The 20,359-nt window shown below is 38.8% G+C and overlaps 1 protein-coding gene across 7 annotated transcripts in view; it reads right to left on the bottom strand.

Moving 5' to 3' along the window:
* Window positions 1–20,359, bottom strand: part of Trpc4 (transient receptor potential cation channel subfamily C member 4) — a 165,324-nt gene that overhangs the window by 15,323 nt on the left and 129,642 nt on the right. For 5 of the 7 annotated variants that reach the window (XM_028763575.1, XM_028763576.1, XM_028763580.1 and 2 more), the window contains 3 exons: window positions 13,984–14,297; window positions 6,915–7,110; window positions 3,761–3,955 (listed from right to left, as the gene is read on the bottom strand). In XM_028763575.1, coding sequence (XP_028619408.1) covers window positions 3,761–3,955; window positions 6,915–7,110; window positions 13,984–14,297 — 705 coding nt within the window. Of the gene's footprint in view, window positions 1–3,718; window positions 3,956–6,914; window positions 7,111–13,983; window positions 14,298–20,359 lie in introns of all 7 variants that reach the window. The other 2 variants (XM_028763574.1, XM_028763578.1) reach the window with 2 other exon arrangements.

Below are 20,359 nucleotides of genomic sequence, written 5' to 3'. Positions count from 1 at the left end.
AAGGGCCCACACTATTGTGCCCAGAAAAATTATCTGCCATAGTTGAAAGACAAATTAACTTCCCAGGACATAGCAAACAAAAAACAAAACAAAAAACAAAACAAAAAAAACCCAATCTAAACCAAACAACAATAACAAAACCCAAAAAAAAAACAAAAAAGCAAACAAAAACAAACAAACAAACAAACAAAAACAAAAAAAAACCCATGTCCACCATACCAGCCCTAGAACTGAAGAGAAGAATAACATAGACAAGAGACTATAGAAAGAAAACAAATTTAGACACCAGTATTGAAACACAAAATAAGACTTTAAACACAAACAGCAAGAAAACTCAAAATGGCAGCCATCAATTCACACCATTCAATAATAACTTTAAATACTAATGGCTTCAATTACATAATTAAAAGGCATAGGTTAATAGAATGGATTAAGAAACAAAATCTTGAATTGGAGAGATGGTTAAGCATCAAGAGCATTTGCTGCTCTTCTAGAACACCAGAGTTTGGTTCTAGCATCCTTGTCAGTCAGGTGACTCACAACTCTGTATAATTCCAACTCCAGGGAATCTGATACCTCTGACCTCTGCAGGTGCCTTCACTCATCTGCACATACATACATGCAGATAAAGACATCATCACCATCACCACCATCACCATCATCACCACCATCATCACCATCATCACCATCATCATCCAAGTCCATCTTTCTCTTGCCTACAAGAAACTAATTCTGTTTTCAAGGAAAAGCACTATACTAATGTAAAAGGTTGAAAAAAATATTTCAAGGAAAGGAAATAGGATCAGGGAAGCAAGCAGATGTTATCTTCATATTTGAAAAAAATTTACATTTCAAAATTTAAGAAATAAATAAGAGCATTTCATTCCAAATAAGGGTATGATTACTCAAAATGGCACTACAATTCTAAACAAGTATGCACCAAACTTTGGTGGACCCAATCTCATAAAAAAATGTTACTGGACTTCATGATGCAGATAAACCCCAACTTAGTAATAGCAGATGGTTTCAATACTTCTCTTTCCCCAATGGACAGGTAGAAGTTAAACAGGGTAACTCAGAATTAAATGACAGCAGACATCAAATGGGACTTAAGAGATATCTACAGAATAATTATCCCCCAGCACCAATGAACATGCTTTCAACTCTGCAGTCCATGGAAGCTCCTGGAAAAAATTAGACCATATCCTGGGACACCAACATTAAAAAACTCAAAAAAATTAAAGTCATTATTCTTATCCTCTCTGACCACAATGCAATGAAGCTTAAAATCAACAGTAAATAAACTTCTAGTAAACACACCAACTCATGAAGATTATAAAACATATTACTAAATAATACATGGGCCAAAGAAGAAATAAAATATTCCCAAAATGAAATGAAAACACATCAAAACCTCTGAAATACATTAAAAGCCCTCTTAAGAGGGAAATGTATAGCTCTAAGAAAACAGAAAAAGCACAAGTAAATCACTTAATAATGACACTCAAGAATTTGAAAATGCATAAACAAACCAAATCTAGTACATAGGAAGTGGGAAGAAATAGTAAAAACCAGAGCAGAAATCAATCAATAGATTTATCAATTCTTTGTATTGCTTTTTTAAAAAAAAAAACCTTATTTTTAAAAATAGTTAGTTTGAAGGCCAACAGAATCAACTAACCTGGAGTTTTGGGGACACAAACTAAAGAGCATGTGAGCTGGACCTAGGCCCCCTGCCACATATGGAACAGATGTGCAGCTTGGTCTTCATGCAGGTCTCCCAACAACTAGAGTGTAGGCTGTCCCTGGTGCTGTTGCCTGCCTGTGGATACTTTTCCTCTAACTGGGCTGCCTTGTCTAGTCTTAGTGGGAAAAGATGCACCTAGTCCTTCAGTGACTTGATTTTCCAGCTTGAGTTGATACATAGGGAGGACTTCCCCCTTCTGAGAGATGAAGGGAAGAGGGTATGGGGAGGGGTGGTGTGAAGGAGGAAGTGAAGGGGAGCTGTGTTATCTGTTGCTTTATCTTACTATATTTATTTTATTTATAAAATCCAATAAATTTTTAAAATCAAGTTATAAAGTTAGAAAATCTAAAATAAAAAGGTAAATCTCTAGGTTCTTTAAAACACCAACATGAGCTCTTCAACTTAAACAGACCCATAACAATATTGAAAGAGTAATAACAAGCCTTCTAGATTAAAATCAAAATGACAAAACAATACCAAAAATAAAAGCAAAGCCCAGGTCCAAATGGATTCACAACAGAATTCTACTAGACTTTCAAAGGAGATCTTCAAGTACTTCTTAAATTATCCAAAAAAAGAAGAAAAAAATAAACAGCAACTGCACTTCCAAACTCCTTATATGAAGCCTGTGTTATTGTAATACCAGATAGATAGAGCAGGTAAAGACACAAAAAGAAAACTATAGGCCAATGTCCTCAATAAACACAAATGCAAAACATTTTCAAAACAATATGTGTATACTAAGTTTTGGCATCTATATAAAAGATTACCCACCATGATAAAGTTGAATTTATCCTGGATAAATAGGGATAATTGAGCATATGCAAGTTTGTTAAAGAAAAAAGATCAAATAAATGTCTTAAAAACTTCCACATGATCATTACAACAGATGCAAACATGTCTTTGACAAAAGTCCTGGAGCCATAGGACTGAAAGGAAAAGACCTCAATAAAGACTTATAAAGGCGATAGCTGACAAACCAACAGCCAGCATCATCCTAAACAATGGATTCAGTGCTAGACACTAGGACTTGAAGACACTACAGCATGCATCTTTCCTCATGGACTCCACAGTTCAGAGGGAGAAAGGGACGTGTATTATCTATGACACAGATAAGTCACTGTTGCAAATGCAGAAAAGCTAGAAATCAGGGTACAGAGAGAGTGGGCTGTGTCCCCAAGCCTAGGCTAACAGAATGGGGAGGCCTCTTTGAAGAGGGTGGAACCCACTGAGTTGTGAGTGTTGTATTTCATTCAGAAAACAGGCTAGGGAAGAGTCCTAGCTACTCTATCAGGGAGTTGAACATGAGCAATGTATAGTTAAATGTCACTGTGTGCAATCAGTCAGGACAGGAAGTCATAAGACCTTGGTATCCATCCCATGTGCAGTCACCAAAGGTAGATGCTGATGTGGATGTCAGGAAGTGCAGGCTGACAGGAGCCTGATAGAGCTGTGTCCTTAGAGGTCTGCCAGGGTTTGACATATTCAGAGGCAGATGCTCACAGCTAACCCCTGAACTGATCAAGGGGTTCCCAATGGGGGAGTTAGAGAGAAGACTGAAGGAGCTGAAAGGGTTTGCGGCACCATGAGGAGAGCAACAATACCAACCAACCAGAGCTCCCAGGGTCTAAACCACCAGCCTGGGCGCACTTAGGGAGGCATCCATGGCTCCAGCTGTATATGTAGGGAGGATGGCCCTGTCGGGCATAGGTGGGAGAGAAGATCCTTGGTCCCATGAAGGCTGGACACTGTGTGTGGGGAAACTTGGAGGTGGGGAGGTGGGAGTGGGGGGGTATGTAGGGGCACATCTGCAGAGAAGCAGGAGGAGGGGCGATGGGATAGAGGGTTCCTGGGCGGGGTGGGGGGAATGCTGTAAGGGGATAACATCTGAAATGTAAATAAAATATCCAATAAAAAATAAAAGAAAAAAATCTGCCCATACTCAGTAAAGAATCAACTCTATGCAAACACATGCTGGACAGTTTTTGTAACACTAATAGGATGTGCCCTTACCCCAATTGTCCCAAAGCTTTCTGGCTTTCTTCTCATTTTTTTCTTACATAAGTGTGTCCATATCCATTTGACCAGGTACCACAGGGACTTGGGACTTGGGATGACATTGAACGGTGTAGGTAGGGTACCTCCTTCTTCAAAGTAGCTCATCCAAAGCTTTGTTCGAGCAAATTTCCATTCTATATCTGCATGGTCCTGAAGGAGAGAAAATGACAACTTCAGACAGGCTTCATAATTCACAAGGTAATATAAACCTCACAGACAGAGCCTGAACCTGACACAGAGTCATTCTTGGAGCATTAATTAGATGGCTTATAAAATCACTGCTAACTCCCAGAGACAACGGCTTACCCAGTAGGGGCATACATCACCATCATTCTGTCCATCACTCTCCAGGGAAACAGAGCTACAATTGTGTATTAAAGAATCTGTGGTGATTAGTCATGACTGGGAGGCAGTGCTGTAGTTTTAGCTCTGGAAATTGCATGGTTCAGTCTCATTAGATGCCAGCCAGAGGCGTGGCTTTATATCTTAGCCCAGGCTTTGTACATGCCTAGATGAATGCCCCGTGCACAGATGCTCAGTGATGAGCATTTGTTGCTTCAGGAAATGTCTTAGCAGATATGTTTCCACATGGATAACTCTCTCTCACCTTCAGACCACTGGTGGAAATTTACAGAGAAATCCCACCAACATATAATGTTGCCTCCATAATACTGCCTCCACCACAGCACCGAGTCTGGGTGCAATTATCGTATAAGAGCTGTTCATCAGGATATTTGTGTCCCAGGATGGTCGCCAAATATCATCTACTAGTCCAGCACAATCAGGAGACTACAGGCCTTGTACCCATTGCTCAGCTCAAGTTATGCGTCCCAGAGAAACCAGCGGAGGCACATTCACAGCAGATTCTATTCTCTCTCCTCAGCATTGTAGTTATTTCCTAATTTCTTTTGTTCTTATTATATATTTTGAGACAAAGAACTTTTAAGAAATCACGGATATGACCTATTTACAGTAGATGCATTAGAAATTTATGATCAATGTAAAAGTAGATGTCTTTTGCTAAGGCTTGCGCTAACCTCCCTACATTTTCCAATTTACCCTATGGCTCTGAGGTGTGGGTGGCAGGAACTCAAAAGAGATCTCACAGAGTCAGTGCTGTGATTCTGGGAGACACAGACTTCAGTGCTGGCTATGCAAACATCCCAAGGAGTTTCCCTCACATGACACTGAGGGTTCTCTAACTCTGTCCTGATGCCTGCCAATCTGTCTTACAATGGTTTCAGCATTTGGGCTACATAAAATGTAAGATCAGAAGGTTGCTTTCCATCCATTGCCTAGAAAAACAAGATTCATTAAAAAAAAAAGTGAGTCGGTGTCACAATACTATTGAGTAATGTTTTCTTCTGGACAAAGCTGGAGTATCTACTGTTCTATGGGACCAAAATGTTGGCACTCTATCTATACCTAGCTCAATGGATGAGTTTCTCTTCTTTTCTGGTGCTCTGGATGTATGTGGTGTCTATCTATAAATAGAGAGTTAGATAGGTAGGTAGATAGATAGGTAGATAGATAGATAGATAGATAGATAGGTAGGTAGGTAGACAAATAGGTAGGTAGATAGATAGATAGATAGATAGATAGATAGATAGATAGATAGATAGATAGAGATAGAGAGATAGATAGATAGATAAGTAAATAAAAAATCTTCAGGCTCTGGGATGTTCCATAAGGTTCTGTGTAGCCAAAAATTCTGGTGTTCATCCCCAGGCTAGTAGAGCCAGAAGGATTCTTACATATAGCCTGTGATTCAAACACACAAATGTCATATTCTCATGTCCTGCACGTTTCTTTCATCAGTGAGAGGTGGGAGAAAAATTTACCTCTGTGAACAAAATTGAACTAAAATTCAGAGTGCTGCTTAACAGAGATCACAGTAGCAGTTCAGCAGTTACAGACTCAAGGGCACACCATAGCCGCTGCTACATGAGATAAAAAATGGACAGCATCTAGTTATGCTGTACACTAAGGTGTGACTATGAACAACTTCTCATACATGTTTTGTGCCATGATGAATTTCAATTTGTAATATAGCTGTTCTCTGTAGACTTAGACCACTAGTTTGTAAGTTCAAAGTTTTACATGGACAAAGACCCCACCTTCATTGCTGCAATGTTTCCATAACAGTCCTTAGTAAAGAGCATTTACACAATCATAATCAGTCAGTAAGACACTTTGCTTATTGATTTTGTGCTTTGTGACACAGTATCTCATGTTTTAGCCTAGGCTAGCCTGGAACATATTATGTAGCTCAGGCTAGCCTTGAATTCAAAATGGTCTGTCCACTTCAGCCTTCTAACTGCTGGGATTATAGATTTAAGCAACTATGCCTAGGCAGAATTTGTAAGATCATGAATAAATAATGCTATGTTGTTTGCAAGTCAGGATTTTAAATAATATATATCATGTCACATATTGGTCTACAGAATTCAAGATCATTTCTATGTTTGTTGTATTTACTAAGCTTTTAGAAAATCAGTTTCATGGGTCTGTGCATCATATGTGTGCCTGGTGCCAGCTTAAGTCAGAAATGGACATTGGATGCCCTGGGAGTGGAGTTACAGACTGGCGTTAGCTCCATGTGGGTGCTGGGAATCGAACTGGGGACCTGTAGAAGAACAGCCAGTGCTCTGAAATGCTAAGACATCTCTCCAGCCTCTGCTTTTTCTAGGCTTTAAGAAAAAAAATTCTTTCTTTACCAGATTAATCTCTAGGATTTATTTTCATCTTTCCAAGCTGGTGTGGGTTTGTTTATGCTGAGTCAGCAGATCACAGGAACAGAGATGTTCTGAGCCTGATAGGAAACTGAGAGATGACCTATCTCATTCTAAATTATTTGATGGTAGTGGCTTCCTGGCAATATAGGTTGGCTTAATTTTCCCTGTTACTCTGTGTATAAAAATGGATTAATACACAGCCATTTATTCTATACTACTGTTTACATACACCACCAATAAACCATTTACAATTCTGATCTTTCTCTCATCAATAGCAAGTTATAGCTTTATTTCTTCTGATGATAAGATAGAATAGAGGTGATAACAACTTTATGCAGAAAGGATATTTAATTAAAAGTAAATTGTCAACTTACGGCAATTAGTTGGTAAGAATTATTCATCATAGCGATTAACATGTTCAGTAGGACAACCAGAGAGATGACATTATATGTCCCAAACATGGTGGCCCCAACAAACTCAGTGAACTCATGCTGGGCTTTGACATTGGTAACATAGAGATTGATGAGTCCAAATATTGACCAAAACAGAGATTGTAGTGTCTCAAATAACCTGGAATAAAATATGAAAGTAGTAATATCATCTTCTAAAGTATATTATAAGTATGTACATATATATGTGACAAGTTTAAAGCAAAAATTATGAAATAAAAAATAATTTAAAATATTTTTATCAAACTGATACAAAAATTATACTCCTTTGTTTTATTTACTAAACTATCCAAAAATTGAAATCTACATTTTGTTTTCTGGAGCAAATGGATAAAGGAGAATTCAGACCCTGGAAATATATGATTGCTGTGGTAAAGAATAGTTTATAATTTCTCACATAATTGGAGGGAAATGCAGAGATAATAATATAACATTCATGTCACATGGAGATTATGTAAAGTTTCTATCTTAGCATCTTTATGAGACCCAGTCACCCTTGCTTACTTTTGTATTGTCTATGGTTTATTTTGTGCTGGCCATGCTGGCAGAAATACACAATTGGATCATAGAATAATTGACTCACAGTGTCTAAAATATTTACTATTTGTTCATAGACAGCTTGTTGAGTTCTGTCTTCCATCTCTGAAGGATAGTAAATTCTAAAGCTTACTACCTGATGATAGGAGTCATGCTTTTTCTGGCTCACTCTTAGTTATGAAAAGATTAAAACAATTATATTTGTTCTTCAGATTTTTTTACATTTATAACTGGACCTTTACATAGTATACTGCATTGGACAACAGATAGTGTCAGAGTGCTTACATACTATAATTTATTTTAATTTCAAGGCATATTTTACTCACTCAGGTTAACAAGTGAATTCTGGTTGTTTTATTAAAAGGGAAATTTCCTTTATTTTAACATGAGAAAACATAATAGTCTCAAAGTCACTTGAGCTCAAATTAAGAATTCTTTGTTTTCATGTTTTGTGTCACACATTAACATGGCATAGTAAGACAATGGTAGAGGTTTTAGACTCTTAGACATGTTTAAAATAAGACTCTATTAACATTTTATTAGAAAAAACCCTTGGGGTGCCTGTCATGGAGTGTGAGGAGATGGTATTTCAGTTTTTAGAAAGACCAGGTCTAGACTGGAATCCCATTCAGAGAGCAAGTCAACCACATTCTGGCTGCATAGCTCCTGAGCCCTTTCTGAGCTGCCCACACTGTGAATACGAGATCAGCTATGGTCAGATGACCCAGGAAGACAGATTCATGAGGCTAATGACCTATGTGGAATATGACCAGTCTTCCTCTCTGGTGGAAATACTAAGATGATGTAAGTGCCCGAAGAGCCTGAAAAAGAGTTTATGAGGCTCATTGGGAACACGGTATGAGAGGTTTGCCATGATATATACCAAGATGCAGACAACAAAGGATGAATAAACCACAGGATAAGAAAGGAGACTATATAGGGAGACACTGCATCATGCTGAGGCAGATGAGGCCAGAACCCTCCTGGACCTGCTGCATTAACTCTCTTCCTAAAGCTGGGCTTATCCTCCTTGCTCAGAGGACCTGAGGGCTCAGTTCTGTACATCTTACAGCAGAATGCCTGTTACTGACACAATTCACTTCTGGCCCTGATGATCAAAGAAGTTTAACTAAATATCTCTCAACTGCCATTTAGACCTTATTTCTACAAATCTATTGCTTTTTACAAATGACAGCTTCATATTTCAATCAGTTGAAAAGCTGATTCTAGGAGCCGACATCTAATTTTTCTTTACATATTAGAAAGGTTAAATGATACAATAGATAACTATGATAAAGGTGCTGCTTTGATCACACTTAGCCAGAAGGAAGCATACCGCATGAGAAGGTGAAGATGAATTCATATGGGAAAGTCCAGATGGGTCCCCAAATTGTCATGGAGACTCAACTGTACTCACCAACTCTAGAAAAGTTCATAAAAACAGCTTCATTCGGTGCAAGATTCGAATTCCTTAAGTTTAGTAACTCTCAGGCCTCCTTTGAACTTAATATGATTTACTGCATCCTTTCTTTCCCAACAGTGATGGCTATTAATAGGAATATATAATGATAATCCAGATATGTTTGTCCTGACATGAGTGAGCATCTCAGCAAGTTTTGCACGAGGCAGCTGAGATTTGATTCAGTAGTTAAAGCACTTGCTATGTAAACCACTGCCTGGAGTCCGGATCTAGGGCACCCACACAAAAGCTGGGCAGGTTTGGCTCTTGCCTATAAATCCCAGTCTTTAGGGGATGGAGACAGGAGATGCCTGCAGCAAGTGGCCAAGCTAGCTAATGATGTAGGGAGACACCAGTCTTCAACCTCTGTCTTTCATATGCACACACATACACATGTGTAACCACATACATACATACATACATACATACATACATACATACATACATACATGAACCACACAGGAAAGAAAAGACAAAGTTACACAGCAATGACATGACAAGCGCCTTTTTATTATGGCCACCTCCTCAAGCATTCCCATAAAAGCAACCATGCAGATTAAAAGGCAGCCATGGTTGAAAGTCTCCATTTGCTTCTGTCTGAAAGAACTAATTTTTTCAGAGAATGTTCATCAGTCATTTAGCAAATGTCTACAGGCATTTTAAAAATTAGGATTCAGCATGGGAAATGCAAAAAGACATTTTGTGACCAACTACAGAATTTTCTTTTTTCCTTTCCCTTTATTTAGTGGGATGAAACAGTGGGGAGATTTATAGGACATTTTGCGTAGCTAAAATATATCTGCTCCTTGAGTGAACTAAGCTCCTGGTATTAAGGTATCCCTGAATGAGTTGTTTCTTTGTTAGACTTTTATGTAGGTTAATATTTCAAAGCCATTGCTTCTAGGAATATTTTAATCATTACTGACTCTCAAATCCACAGAGACCCAAGCTGTCCATAAATTTAGGAGTTGTTAGCTGAATCACATCTCAGAGGCCCTTAATGTGGCTGAGATTTTCCACATTGTGTTAGTGAAAAAAATTGATGGTTTTAGGAAATGCTCATTAATTTCCCAAGGTAATGCCACAACCTAATTAACTGACATGCCACAAAATCTGTGGTGATCTCTAGACTCAAGACCCACTTTATATGGGTCAGAGTTTTGTTTTTATCAAAATAGCATTTTATTCATTCCCCTTTGAAGGTATTATAGTTGTTATTTTTTAAAAATGACCATGATCCTTCTCACCTAAATGTTGAGAGCTAGAGAAACAAAATAAAGTAAAAAACAGTATAGTGTTCTGAGCTGAAATTCCCTTTTGTCCTAGGAGACTGAAATGACGAGCAAGCAGACTCGTGCTGAGACCCGACTCAACATTTACTGTTTGTTGTCTGCCTCAACAAGGTCACATTAAAATACATAAAGTACGACCTTAGCTAGCCAGCCGAAGACATTAGGACTTTGGCTCCAACTCCAACACATACAAATGAGCTTCGCTTAATCAGAACTGTGCTGAAGCTCATGGTCCCCCTCTTCACAGGAGAGTCCCTTTACAGGGGACAATTAGCTAAACTTATGCATAAAATTACTTCAGACACCAAATAGTTGGTGTCTTTTAGTGACATGCAGTTTTTTCCATGTCACTGATTTGCTGATTTGCTGATAACAAGTGCAGACTTGTATGAGACACAAGGCACATTCTATACTCACTGAGAGTGCAGAGTGGGTACATCTGGGGTATGTGTTAGAAAAAGCATGTCTGAGAAGAATGAAAATTTGAGAAATGTGAAGGCAAAATAGGGGGCACTGGGATGGAAAAAGAAAATAATACACTGAGGATTCAGAACCAATTTGTCAGAAAATCTTAAAATAATGTTAGGATCCTGGAAACAAAACTTAAAAGAGGCAAAGGCCAGATCACTGAAGGACCAAGATGGTCCAGCAAAGGCCAGAGGTGAATCTGGTAAGAGGCAGGAAATCATTTGGGTACTTTAAATGGTGGAGCCTCTAATCTTGGTCTAGAAATACCTTTCCTGAGAAGGAATCAGACAGACAGACAGACAGACAGACAGGACAAACTCAGTGGCCAGAGGACGTACACTTAGTCCTGGACAGTGAACAAGGGAAAATATTGACTAGATAATGATGCTGACTGTGGGAATTTAACAAAGGCCGTATGATGGGAGGAGGGAGGCACAGGGCTAAACCCAGGTTTCTGTTTCACTTGATCTCTGAGTGGGTAGATTATGACAAAACTGGAAAAGAGAGCTGAGAATAAGGGAGTGAAATTCTGGAAAGAGATTGTTGAGCTGCCAACGATTGGAATTTTACTTCAGGAGTCACAGCAAGTATGACATAAGATGATAAACATTGATTAGAACCAGTGGTCAGAATGTCCTACCAGTGGTCAGAATTTCTTTAGTAATTTTGGTGAAGTCTTAGAAGCAGGAGCTAATGAAGAATGACCAAGAGGTGGAGAAACAAGTTCATACAGGGTAACACTGATGAAAGAAAGGAGACAGACAACTGCAGTCTGGAGGAGAAGGGTAAGAAGTTAATGAAACAAATGAGAACTGGCACTCTACCCAAAATAATACTGCTTCAGATTTGCTACTGTCTTTTGGGACCTCTGATGATAGCACAGACACTGTTAGGCACTTTGTATGAATTCATTTTAATGCCATTTGGAATATGATCTCTGAAACAATGGATAATAAAAAGATGAAAACTTTTGTGGGAGAAAGACTGAATGTGAAAGAAAGCAGAGATCAACTGTAGATAGATAACAAGAGGCACCAAGTATCACCATATGTCCCTCTTACAGTGACAGACATCTGCTACATAAAAGCAGACTCCGCTAAGGATAAGCTTAAGCCTCATACAGCCTATTTAATAATATCAGAGTTAGTTGTATTATTTATCTTTTAATATCATTGAGAAAACATAATTGTCATTTACAGGAAAATAATTTAGATGAAACATCTTTGGGGGAGGCTGTCAGATGACTTAGTCCCACAATATCTGAGGTATACAATTATCTATTGCCTTTCAAGTCATGAAAGAAATCATGGGCACAGATAAACTAAAACCATACTTAAGTTAAAACAATCATTTATTTGGAGACTAGATTTACATTATATAATTTATATTGGACATCTAAACTATAATGTTTTTGGTCTGATGTTATATTCAATTATTTACTAATAAAACAATATTAGGAACAAAAGATTGCCTTGAAATTTTAGGGTGTCATAAACCAGGACAGTGTTAGAGTAGCTCATTAGAGGAATCAGGCAAGAGAGAAGGGCTGGGCTGTGAATAAGATCTTTCCCATTAACTTACAAAGGATGAGAGAGGGAGGTGACTCAGTTGTAGGTGCTGTGTAGAAGATCCTTCAGGAATACAGCACATGGGAAGGATGCAGCAACCACACAGGAGGAGGACTCGGCAAATAGCTTGTAATGGGATATACACTACAACCCAGCAAAAGTTTTAAGAGAGGTGGTGCTCGGGATAGTGCACTCTGTCAGAAAGCCACAGACACAATCAGCCACCAGACAACCTCCAGAAAGATTATGCGAGGCATAGAGAAAGGGTGGTAGTTCTGGTACTTATTGCATTATGCTCTCATCGCCTTTGACCAATTCACAAGAAAAAACAAAAAGCAAAACACAAACACACACACACACACACACACACACACACACACACTTGTAAAATAATTACAGCCATCTGAGCCAAGATACCATGTAAGGTCCTAGCAAGCAAAGATGCCCCTGAAGGAGGTACCACCACCTCCCTGCAGCACAAGGTCAGAGAGAGCTATTGAAGGCCAAGGAGTAGACCTGAGGACAATTGAGATGAGACATATGGTATCAGGATTGCATGGTTTCTTATGACTGCTAGTTTATATCAAATGTAAAAGGGTGAGATTAACTGTGTAAATAAACAGATGCTGGTTAATTAAAATGGAGTTTTAAATATCAGGATAGAAACAAACAGATGCAGGATTAAACCAACTAGAGCATTTTAGCTATGGATGATTTAGATTATGTGAAATGTCTGCTTTTTTTCCAGATAGAAAATTACTCTTTTGTAGTGTATAAAAATTCTATGAGGATTCACTGGGAAGGTTACTAAGGTGACAAGACAAGCATGTGTTCAACTGTGATTACTGTGTACGGAGAAGTCACCCAGCTTCTTAACCTACTAGACTTTTATTTTTCACAGTGGGAAGGAAATGGACCCAGGCAGAAAGCCTCTGAGGTGGTGTCATGAGCACAAGCTGCCATCAGTCTTGCTTATGAAAGTCACCAGAAGTTGACAGTGTCTGTGGATAACTGTTCATCCTCATGAAAGCATACAGGAAATTTTACCTAGGCAATAATAACGGGTGGATTTGATTATTCATTTTGGAAAATGTTTTTACATGCTCATGTTTTTTTATACTGCACTAAAAATGAAAAGAAACATATGAAGGGCCATGTGGAAATACAGAAAAGCATTTGGATTTCCCAACAAGATTGAGTGCGTGTGAATACTTATAAGATGTCAATAGTACATAGGTTTCCTTTTTGAATTCCACATTTTCCCTATGTATGAATTCATATATATATATTTATGAATTCATATATATGTATGAATTCATATATATGAATATATATTCATAATATATATCATGAATACATATATATATATATATATATATATATATATATATATATATATGAATTACATATAAACCCCTTTCCTTTTCATGAGGCCATTCAAAAGAAAAGACCATTTACTAAAACTTGAAATAAATGTGCCCAGTATTTTTTTTCTTAATGCCAGAGGTCTACATTTCTATTCAGAGCTGTGTTAATTCCATTTCCTGTATTATTCATAGCTTTAATTCTCCATTTCCTTTGAAATTCTTGTGGTGAATTTTTCACACTTGTGACATCATACACTCTCAGGTCTGCCCAACATTACCAGGAGCAATGCCCATCTGACTTACGTGGAAAATGCGTTGTTTTGTTTCTCGCACCGTATGCCTTTGCAGCTTAACCCCTTTGTTTCCTCATAGTAGAAGTACAGTTGATTTAGGCCATTAGCAAAAGCTAGCAGCACAAGGCAGTAGATGAATAAGAACTTTAGGATGTCCAGAAGCATTCTTCCCAGAGATATCTGCAGAGGCCCCAGGTGAGAGTTGGCAGTAAACAGAGAGATCAGGCGGAGGGAACTGAAGATGTTTGCGATAGCAAATAGAGCCTCTGCCACCAGGGTGGGGTGCCACATGTCCCATGATTCCCGTGGGTTCAGAGCACTGTACTGAAGAAACAGAAATGAAGGTGAAGTAAGCACACATGCTGACAGAATCAAATTCAGCTCTGCAGAACTTTCTAGGGTCCACCTCAGCCACTCTTTGGAAGGTGTATGCTGTAAGATGGCAGCAGTCAGAGTAAGTCATACAAAGATGGAAATTCATTAATTTATAATTCATGAGCTTTAATCCATGTGGCTGTAGAGGCCCATCCTTCTTATTTTGTTTATGTCAGTGTGTTAAAATGTTAGCACATGAATCAATTATTTCTTGTCTGCTACCTCATAGTTTCTGTCTTTATGCAAAGAACATACCTTCTCCTCTTATTCAACTGATTGGGTTCAACTTTTAGACTCTTGCTTGAGTGACATTACAAAATAATCAAGTCTGAACAAGAATAGATGAGTATCTTTTAAAATTCTAGTCAATGTGCTTGAATAACTGACTATATACAGTACAAAAGGGGAAGTATATTGCTAACAATGTAAGCACTGTTTAAACTTCTCAAAAATGTTCAATAAGACACACTGTACAGTGAGTGCTTAAGGAATATTTGTACCCATAACATCCTCTTAGACCAGGACACAGACTGATACATCTAATTATAACAGAAACATTTAGGGAGATTAACATGAACTATTGCAGGAATAGAGGGCAAGAGATGAGAAATGGACTGGGTCTCTATGCTGTCAAAGCGTTCAGAGTCTAGAGGAGCCGCTATGCCTCATTAGCAGTTTTGTACCAGTTAGAGATGACCTGATACAGAGGTAGTCATCATCATACTATAACAGAGTCTATTTCTACCCAGGAACTGATATACACAGAACCATTCTTAGTGAGTGATCTTTGCTGTGATTGAAAGAATTATAATGGATAATCTTTGAAAGCACAAGGCTTTACTTTTGCTCTAATATAAGAATCTACACTGGATTCAGAGTCCAGTATGTCTGGTGGCTGTTATGGAATGATGCTGTACAGACATCATCACAGTTACATAGCTACATACACTCAGGGCTTTTGAGCAATATTATTGGGTTTAATGGTGTCGTAATGGCAAACTACCATTAAAAGTTACTAAGGCTCCTGGGAGACTTACAGATATCTTCCCAGGAGCCATCTACTTCCATTCTCTGGATAATAAAGCCAGGGACCTTGTTCTCCAGAGAATATTTATTTTCTTAAGAAACTTAAAGTCTTTCTCTCCCCAGGGGGAAGACAGGCAACTAGCTCAGCTGCATCCTGTAAATTCTGAGAATCATAATTTCCAATTTTCTTTCCTGTGGTATAATCCCCCTTGTGCACTGGGCACATCTGGCTCTCATCACATCCCCCATTGGGGAATTGGGACATGGGGGATGATGCTAAGATCACAATGTAAATCAATAATTTGTCTGTTTGATGATCCAGACACCTTGCTTCCTGTCAAAGAACAAATAAAGACATAAACTGTAAGCAATGAGTACTTGAGCTCATTTTTTAAAGTTTTGTTTTGCCTTAAAAGTCTCCTCCCATTTTACACAAACACACTGTCTTAGGCTTCTAAATAGGTGTGGCAGTGTGCACCTGTAATCCATACCCAAGACTCAGGGAGTGGGTTGTGAGTTGGAGGGAGGGCAGTGTAAGCTCTTTGGTGAGTTCAAGGTTAGCCTGGGCTGCACAGTGAGACTGTCTAAAAGCAGAAAGCAAACAGATAAGCTGAGTAAATAAGCAATTGTATCAAAGCAATTAAAAAGCTTTGCAAACCACAGTGCTCTTTAAATCCGAAGAGTAAAAAAAATAAATCCAAAGAGAATAAAGTATTTGTCCAATGGGCATATTTTCTAAATCTATTGTTGGGTATTAACATGTTAATTTGAAATTGTAACTTCAGCTCCAGTTCTTCCTTCTAGCCCACGACCATCTCCTTGAGCCTCAGCTTCCTAGTGGTGTGGATCCAGGGTCCCTCTAACTTTTCCTTGACACCCACCTCAACCACTTCTCCAAGCCCACCTCCATTGTTTTGTAAGTCCCTAACAACCTACAGGGACCCACAGCTACCACTTTTTGCTAGGATCCAGGTAGGCCACCAGTGTCCTCCTTCCCTCACCCACTCTGTTCTTCCTAGGGATCTCTTAGTCCAGCCTCCTCCCAACCTCCTCCATCTCCTTCAGATGGGCTGCCATTCGTAGCCAGAGTATCTCTAGTCTTCCTCTGCCTCCTTTTGTGGAGGACGACCTGTTTTTGTTTGAATGAAAATGTCCTTCACAGGCTCATAAATTTTAATGCTTGGTCACCAGGGAGTGACAGTATTTAAAAGGATTAGGATGTATTGGCTATTGGCTTGTTGGTGGAAGTGTGTCACTTGGGGAGGACTCTGCAATTTCAAAAGCCCAACTTAGACCCAGAGTCAGTCTCTGTCTCTCTGTCTCTGTCTCCCTCTCTCTCTCTCCCTCTTTCTCTCTCTCTGCCAGTAAGCAAATTAGAATGTAGCTCTCAACTCCTTCTCCAGCACTGTGTCTGCCATGCTTCTCACATGGTGATAAAGGGCTAAACCTCTGAAGCTCCAAGCAATGCCTCAATGAATTGTTTTTAAGAGTTTCTGGGGTCACGGTGTCTCCTTACAGCAATATAACATGACTAAGACAGGACCAAAGTCATTTAAGAGACCTCCAGAGTCAGCCCCCTTCCCCAACTCTAGTCTACATTGTTTACATTGTACCCACCAGCACTGGTTGGAATCTGAAACCAGAATTCTAAACAGAACTTCAAATATTGAAGCAATCAGAGTCTGAGCCCTAAGACCCAGAGTGATCCTAACACTAAAAAACAAGCCATCATTCTTCTGGTTGGTTCACAACCTGTCAGAGTTGAGTAATAGACACTAAAGAATTGAACACACACCCAGCAAAGGTGAAACCAGATATCTACACTGAGAACACTACAAACATCAGAACTGCAGATGACTAGATCCCAGCACAAAACACAAGCACCAACACCTAGGACAGTATGTGTCCACCCGCAGCTAGCAACCCTATGTTAACTTGCCCCAAGAATATCAGTTTAGGTCAATTGCAAGACAAGGATTTCAAAATAGCAATTATAAGTATGTTCAAGGATCTGAAAGAGGATATGAATAGATGCCTCCATGAAGACTGTGAAAACACAAACAGTTGAATAAAATAATGAAGACAATTCAAGATGTGAGAAGGATTTAACAAAGAAATAGAATCACTAAAGAAAAGACCTCTAAATCAAGGCTCTAGAAACATCTTAGAAGATAGAGTGTAAAGACTGTAAGTGCGAGAAGACCAGGGCACGTGCTGTTAGACAGTGTCTTCTATCATGATAGAGAAGCTGCATTCATGATATTTCATCTACCTGATCACCTAAACAAGACCTGTACAATGAAAATACCAACTGACCTACCAATGTGGATGGGAAAATCTCATGGTCCCATGCCTAGAAGAGCTACAAGCAGCCAATGGCTGCTGAAACAAGGAGGATCAGTCTTCTCCAGGGAGGAGCCCTGATAGGTTATCTGATCCCAAGTGGCAAGCCCTATGTACAAGTATATATGAGCAGCAGCAAATGGACTCAGCAGGGTGTTTATGTGAGTGCGTGCGTGTGTATATGTATACGGTGTGTGTGTGTGTGTGTGTGTGTGGTGTGTGAGAGACAAAATCATTAAAGAAAAGGTCATGATTTTGAAATAAAGTATGGGGATACAGGAGGAGTTGGAATAAAGACAAGGAGGGAAGAAATAATATAAATACAGTGCTAATATATGAAGTAAATTTACAAATAAATAAAATTAGTTATGATTTATCTTTTAAACTCAATCCCTGACTCACCTGCTCTTTAATGATATTTTCTTTCCCAGCCTCTTCTCATTCACCAGTTCTCCCCACATAGCTCCCACATTCTTGCATATTAGGGCTAATCCTAACTCAGACTTCAGGTCTAACTCAGACTTCCCATCCTCTTGTCCCACTGCACACTCTACTGACAGGACGATTTTTCTGGTTTTGAGACCTCAAATTTACAGACAAAAACCTCACTCTATCATCATTCGACCCCTCTGTTTATGCCTCCAGATTTGAGAGGATGGAGCACCGAGTTTCCCAGTATCTAATACCAAGCACCTCCTTATATCTCTCAATCTCAAATCAATTTCCCCTCTTTCTTCGATTATTACAGTGACATAGTGACATGCCCTAACTGCTTTTCCTTGTATTGTATCTCACTTGTTCATTGCTACATTATCTTTTAAAGGAAAAATTGGTCATGCCATGTATTAATATTCTCAACTACTCCATTTTCTGGAGACAATGTTTTGAGTTCTTAACATCTGACAGATGAAGCCTCTATCTTGTATCCATTTGTCAGTAGTCTGGTACTCAATGCCATGGACCTACATACCATACTTGTGATTCTACTAGGTTTTCAGTTTTGCTACATTCTCGCCAAAATATCATTCCATAAATGCTTAACCCTTTCCTGAGAATTACTGTAAGTTCTAGCAATTCTGACTTTTCATTTGTTACTCATCTATGAAATCTGTGTTGGATGCTGAGAGATGGTTAAATTCTGTCTTTAATGTGCTTATTAATGATGAAAGTTGAAACCACCAAGCCACAGAGTTAGGCAGTTATGAGACAGACATTAATCAAACAATGTCCATTGTTCCCTTAAAAGGAGGTAAGTGAGCATCAGAATCCCAAAGGCCCAAGATGGTAGCCCAGTGTCTAAGCTAACCATGCTCATTTCCCCACCCCATCAAGTAACTGTGTTTCAGTATACTCCTGCTGTGATGTAATTTTCCCTATAGCCTTCCTTTCTGATGAGTGTAACTTTTCCGAGAACTCTTTTTTGTAGATGTGAAATCACATGCCATGTGGTTCCTATCCTGAAGGGAGCACTGTCCTCTGAATTTCTTCGTAGCTGAAGCTCTAAAATCACAGGAGAAGAGTCAGATATGTTTAAGGACATGGAAGATGCAGAATATGAATCATCTGTAGAAATATGGGATTCTGAATAGGGCTGAGGGTTTGGCAACAGGAAGAAGAAACCTAAGTATGTCAGACCCGAGTCATGAAGACTTGGCAGGCTGTTAAGAGCCGATGATGGATTGAATCATAATATTGGGTCACAAGTTCCTAGACTATAGAAAAATATGCTAGTTCATCTTCATGCCCATTACAAGTTCATGCATATTCATAAAAGCCAAACTGTCAATCAACACGAGTAAAACTTCTAGGTGGATGTAATATGAAAATGTCTGCTGCCATAGTATGATCCAGAATGTCCTCCTAAGACTCATTGGCTAGACCATGACCTCCAGCTTGATGTTAATGGGAGATGACAAATCTTTCAGATGTGATTGCATCATTTAGGGAGATGCCATTGAGGAGGATGAGGGACCCTGGTCGCGTCCTTGTTCCTTTCTTTCCACTTACAGGTGGCTTGTTTGCTCCACCATGCATTCCTCAGCATATTACAGAAGTGCCACGTGACCCTCAAACTGTGAACCTTTTCCTTTTATAAGTTGATTGTCTCAGGTATTGATATAGTAATGAAATCTGACTAGCACATCTGTCATAAGAGATTAAACAGGAAAAAAATGTATTAATTTTAATGAGTATTTTACAAGATGAAAAAATTTCCCCTTGTACACATATGCTAATAAAGTAGGAAAAAAGACAAGAGAAAGGCATAAGGATTTCTTTCCTAATAGGTAATTCTAGAACAAACAACTAGGATTCAGCTGACTGCAGAGCCCTGCTGCAAAACTGAAGAATGTCACAGACAGCATTGTTTGAGAGGGTGACATCCTTCATAAGGCAGAAGCAGCAGTCCTTGTCCTCTGTTAACTGATAGGGAATGAAGTCATACAGCCAAAACTGTTTATTGAAATGATGTAAAAACTCTACCATGGCTGTGAAAACAATTGTTTGTCTTCATAATAATTTTGATTGTTGAAAATATTCAAATTGTATAGTCAAGAGTCAAATGACTGACGCTAAACATGAGAGACAAGCTTTGCATGCAGAAATAGAGTGGGTTTTAACCCCATTTTTAAGTAGGAACAAAC

The sequence above is a fragment of the Grammomys surdaster genome, unplaced genomic scaffold, assembly GCF_004785775.1.
Source record: "Grammomys surdaster isolate TR1022 unplaced genomic scaffold, NIH_TR_1.0 139, whole genome shotgun sequence".
Taxonomy (NCBI): Eukaryota; Metazoa; Chordata; class Mammalia; order Rodentia; family Muridae; genus Grammomys; species Grammomys surdaster.
The sequence above is the reverse complement of the archived record's forward strand: the minus strand, read 5'-3'. Positions and strand labels throughout refer to the sequence as shown.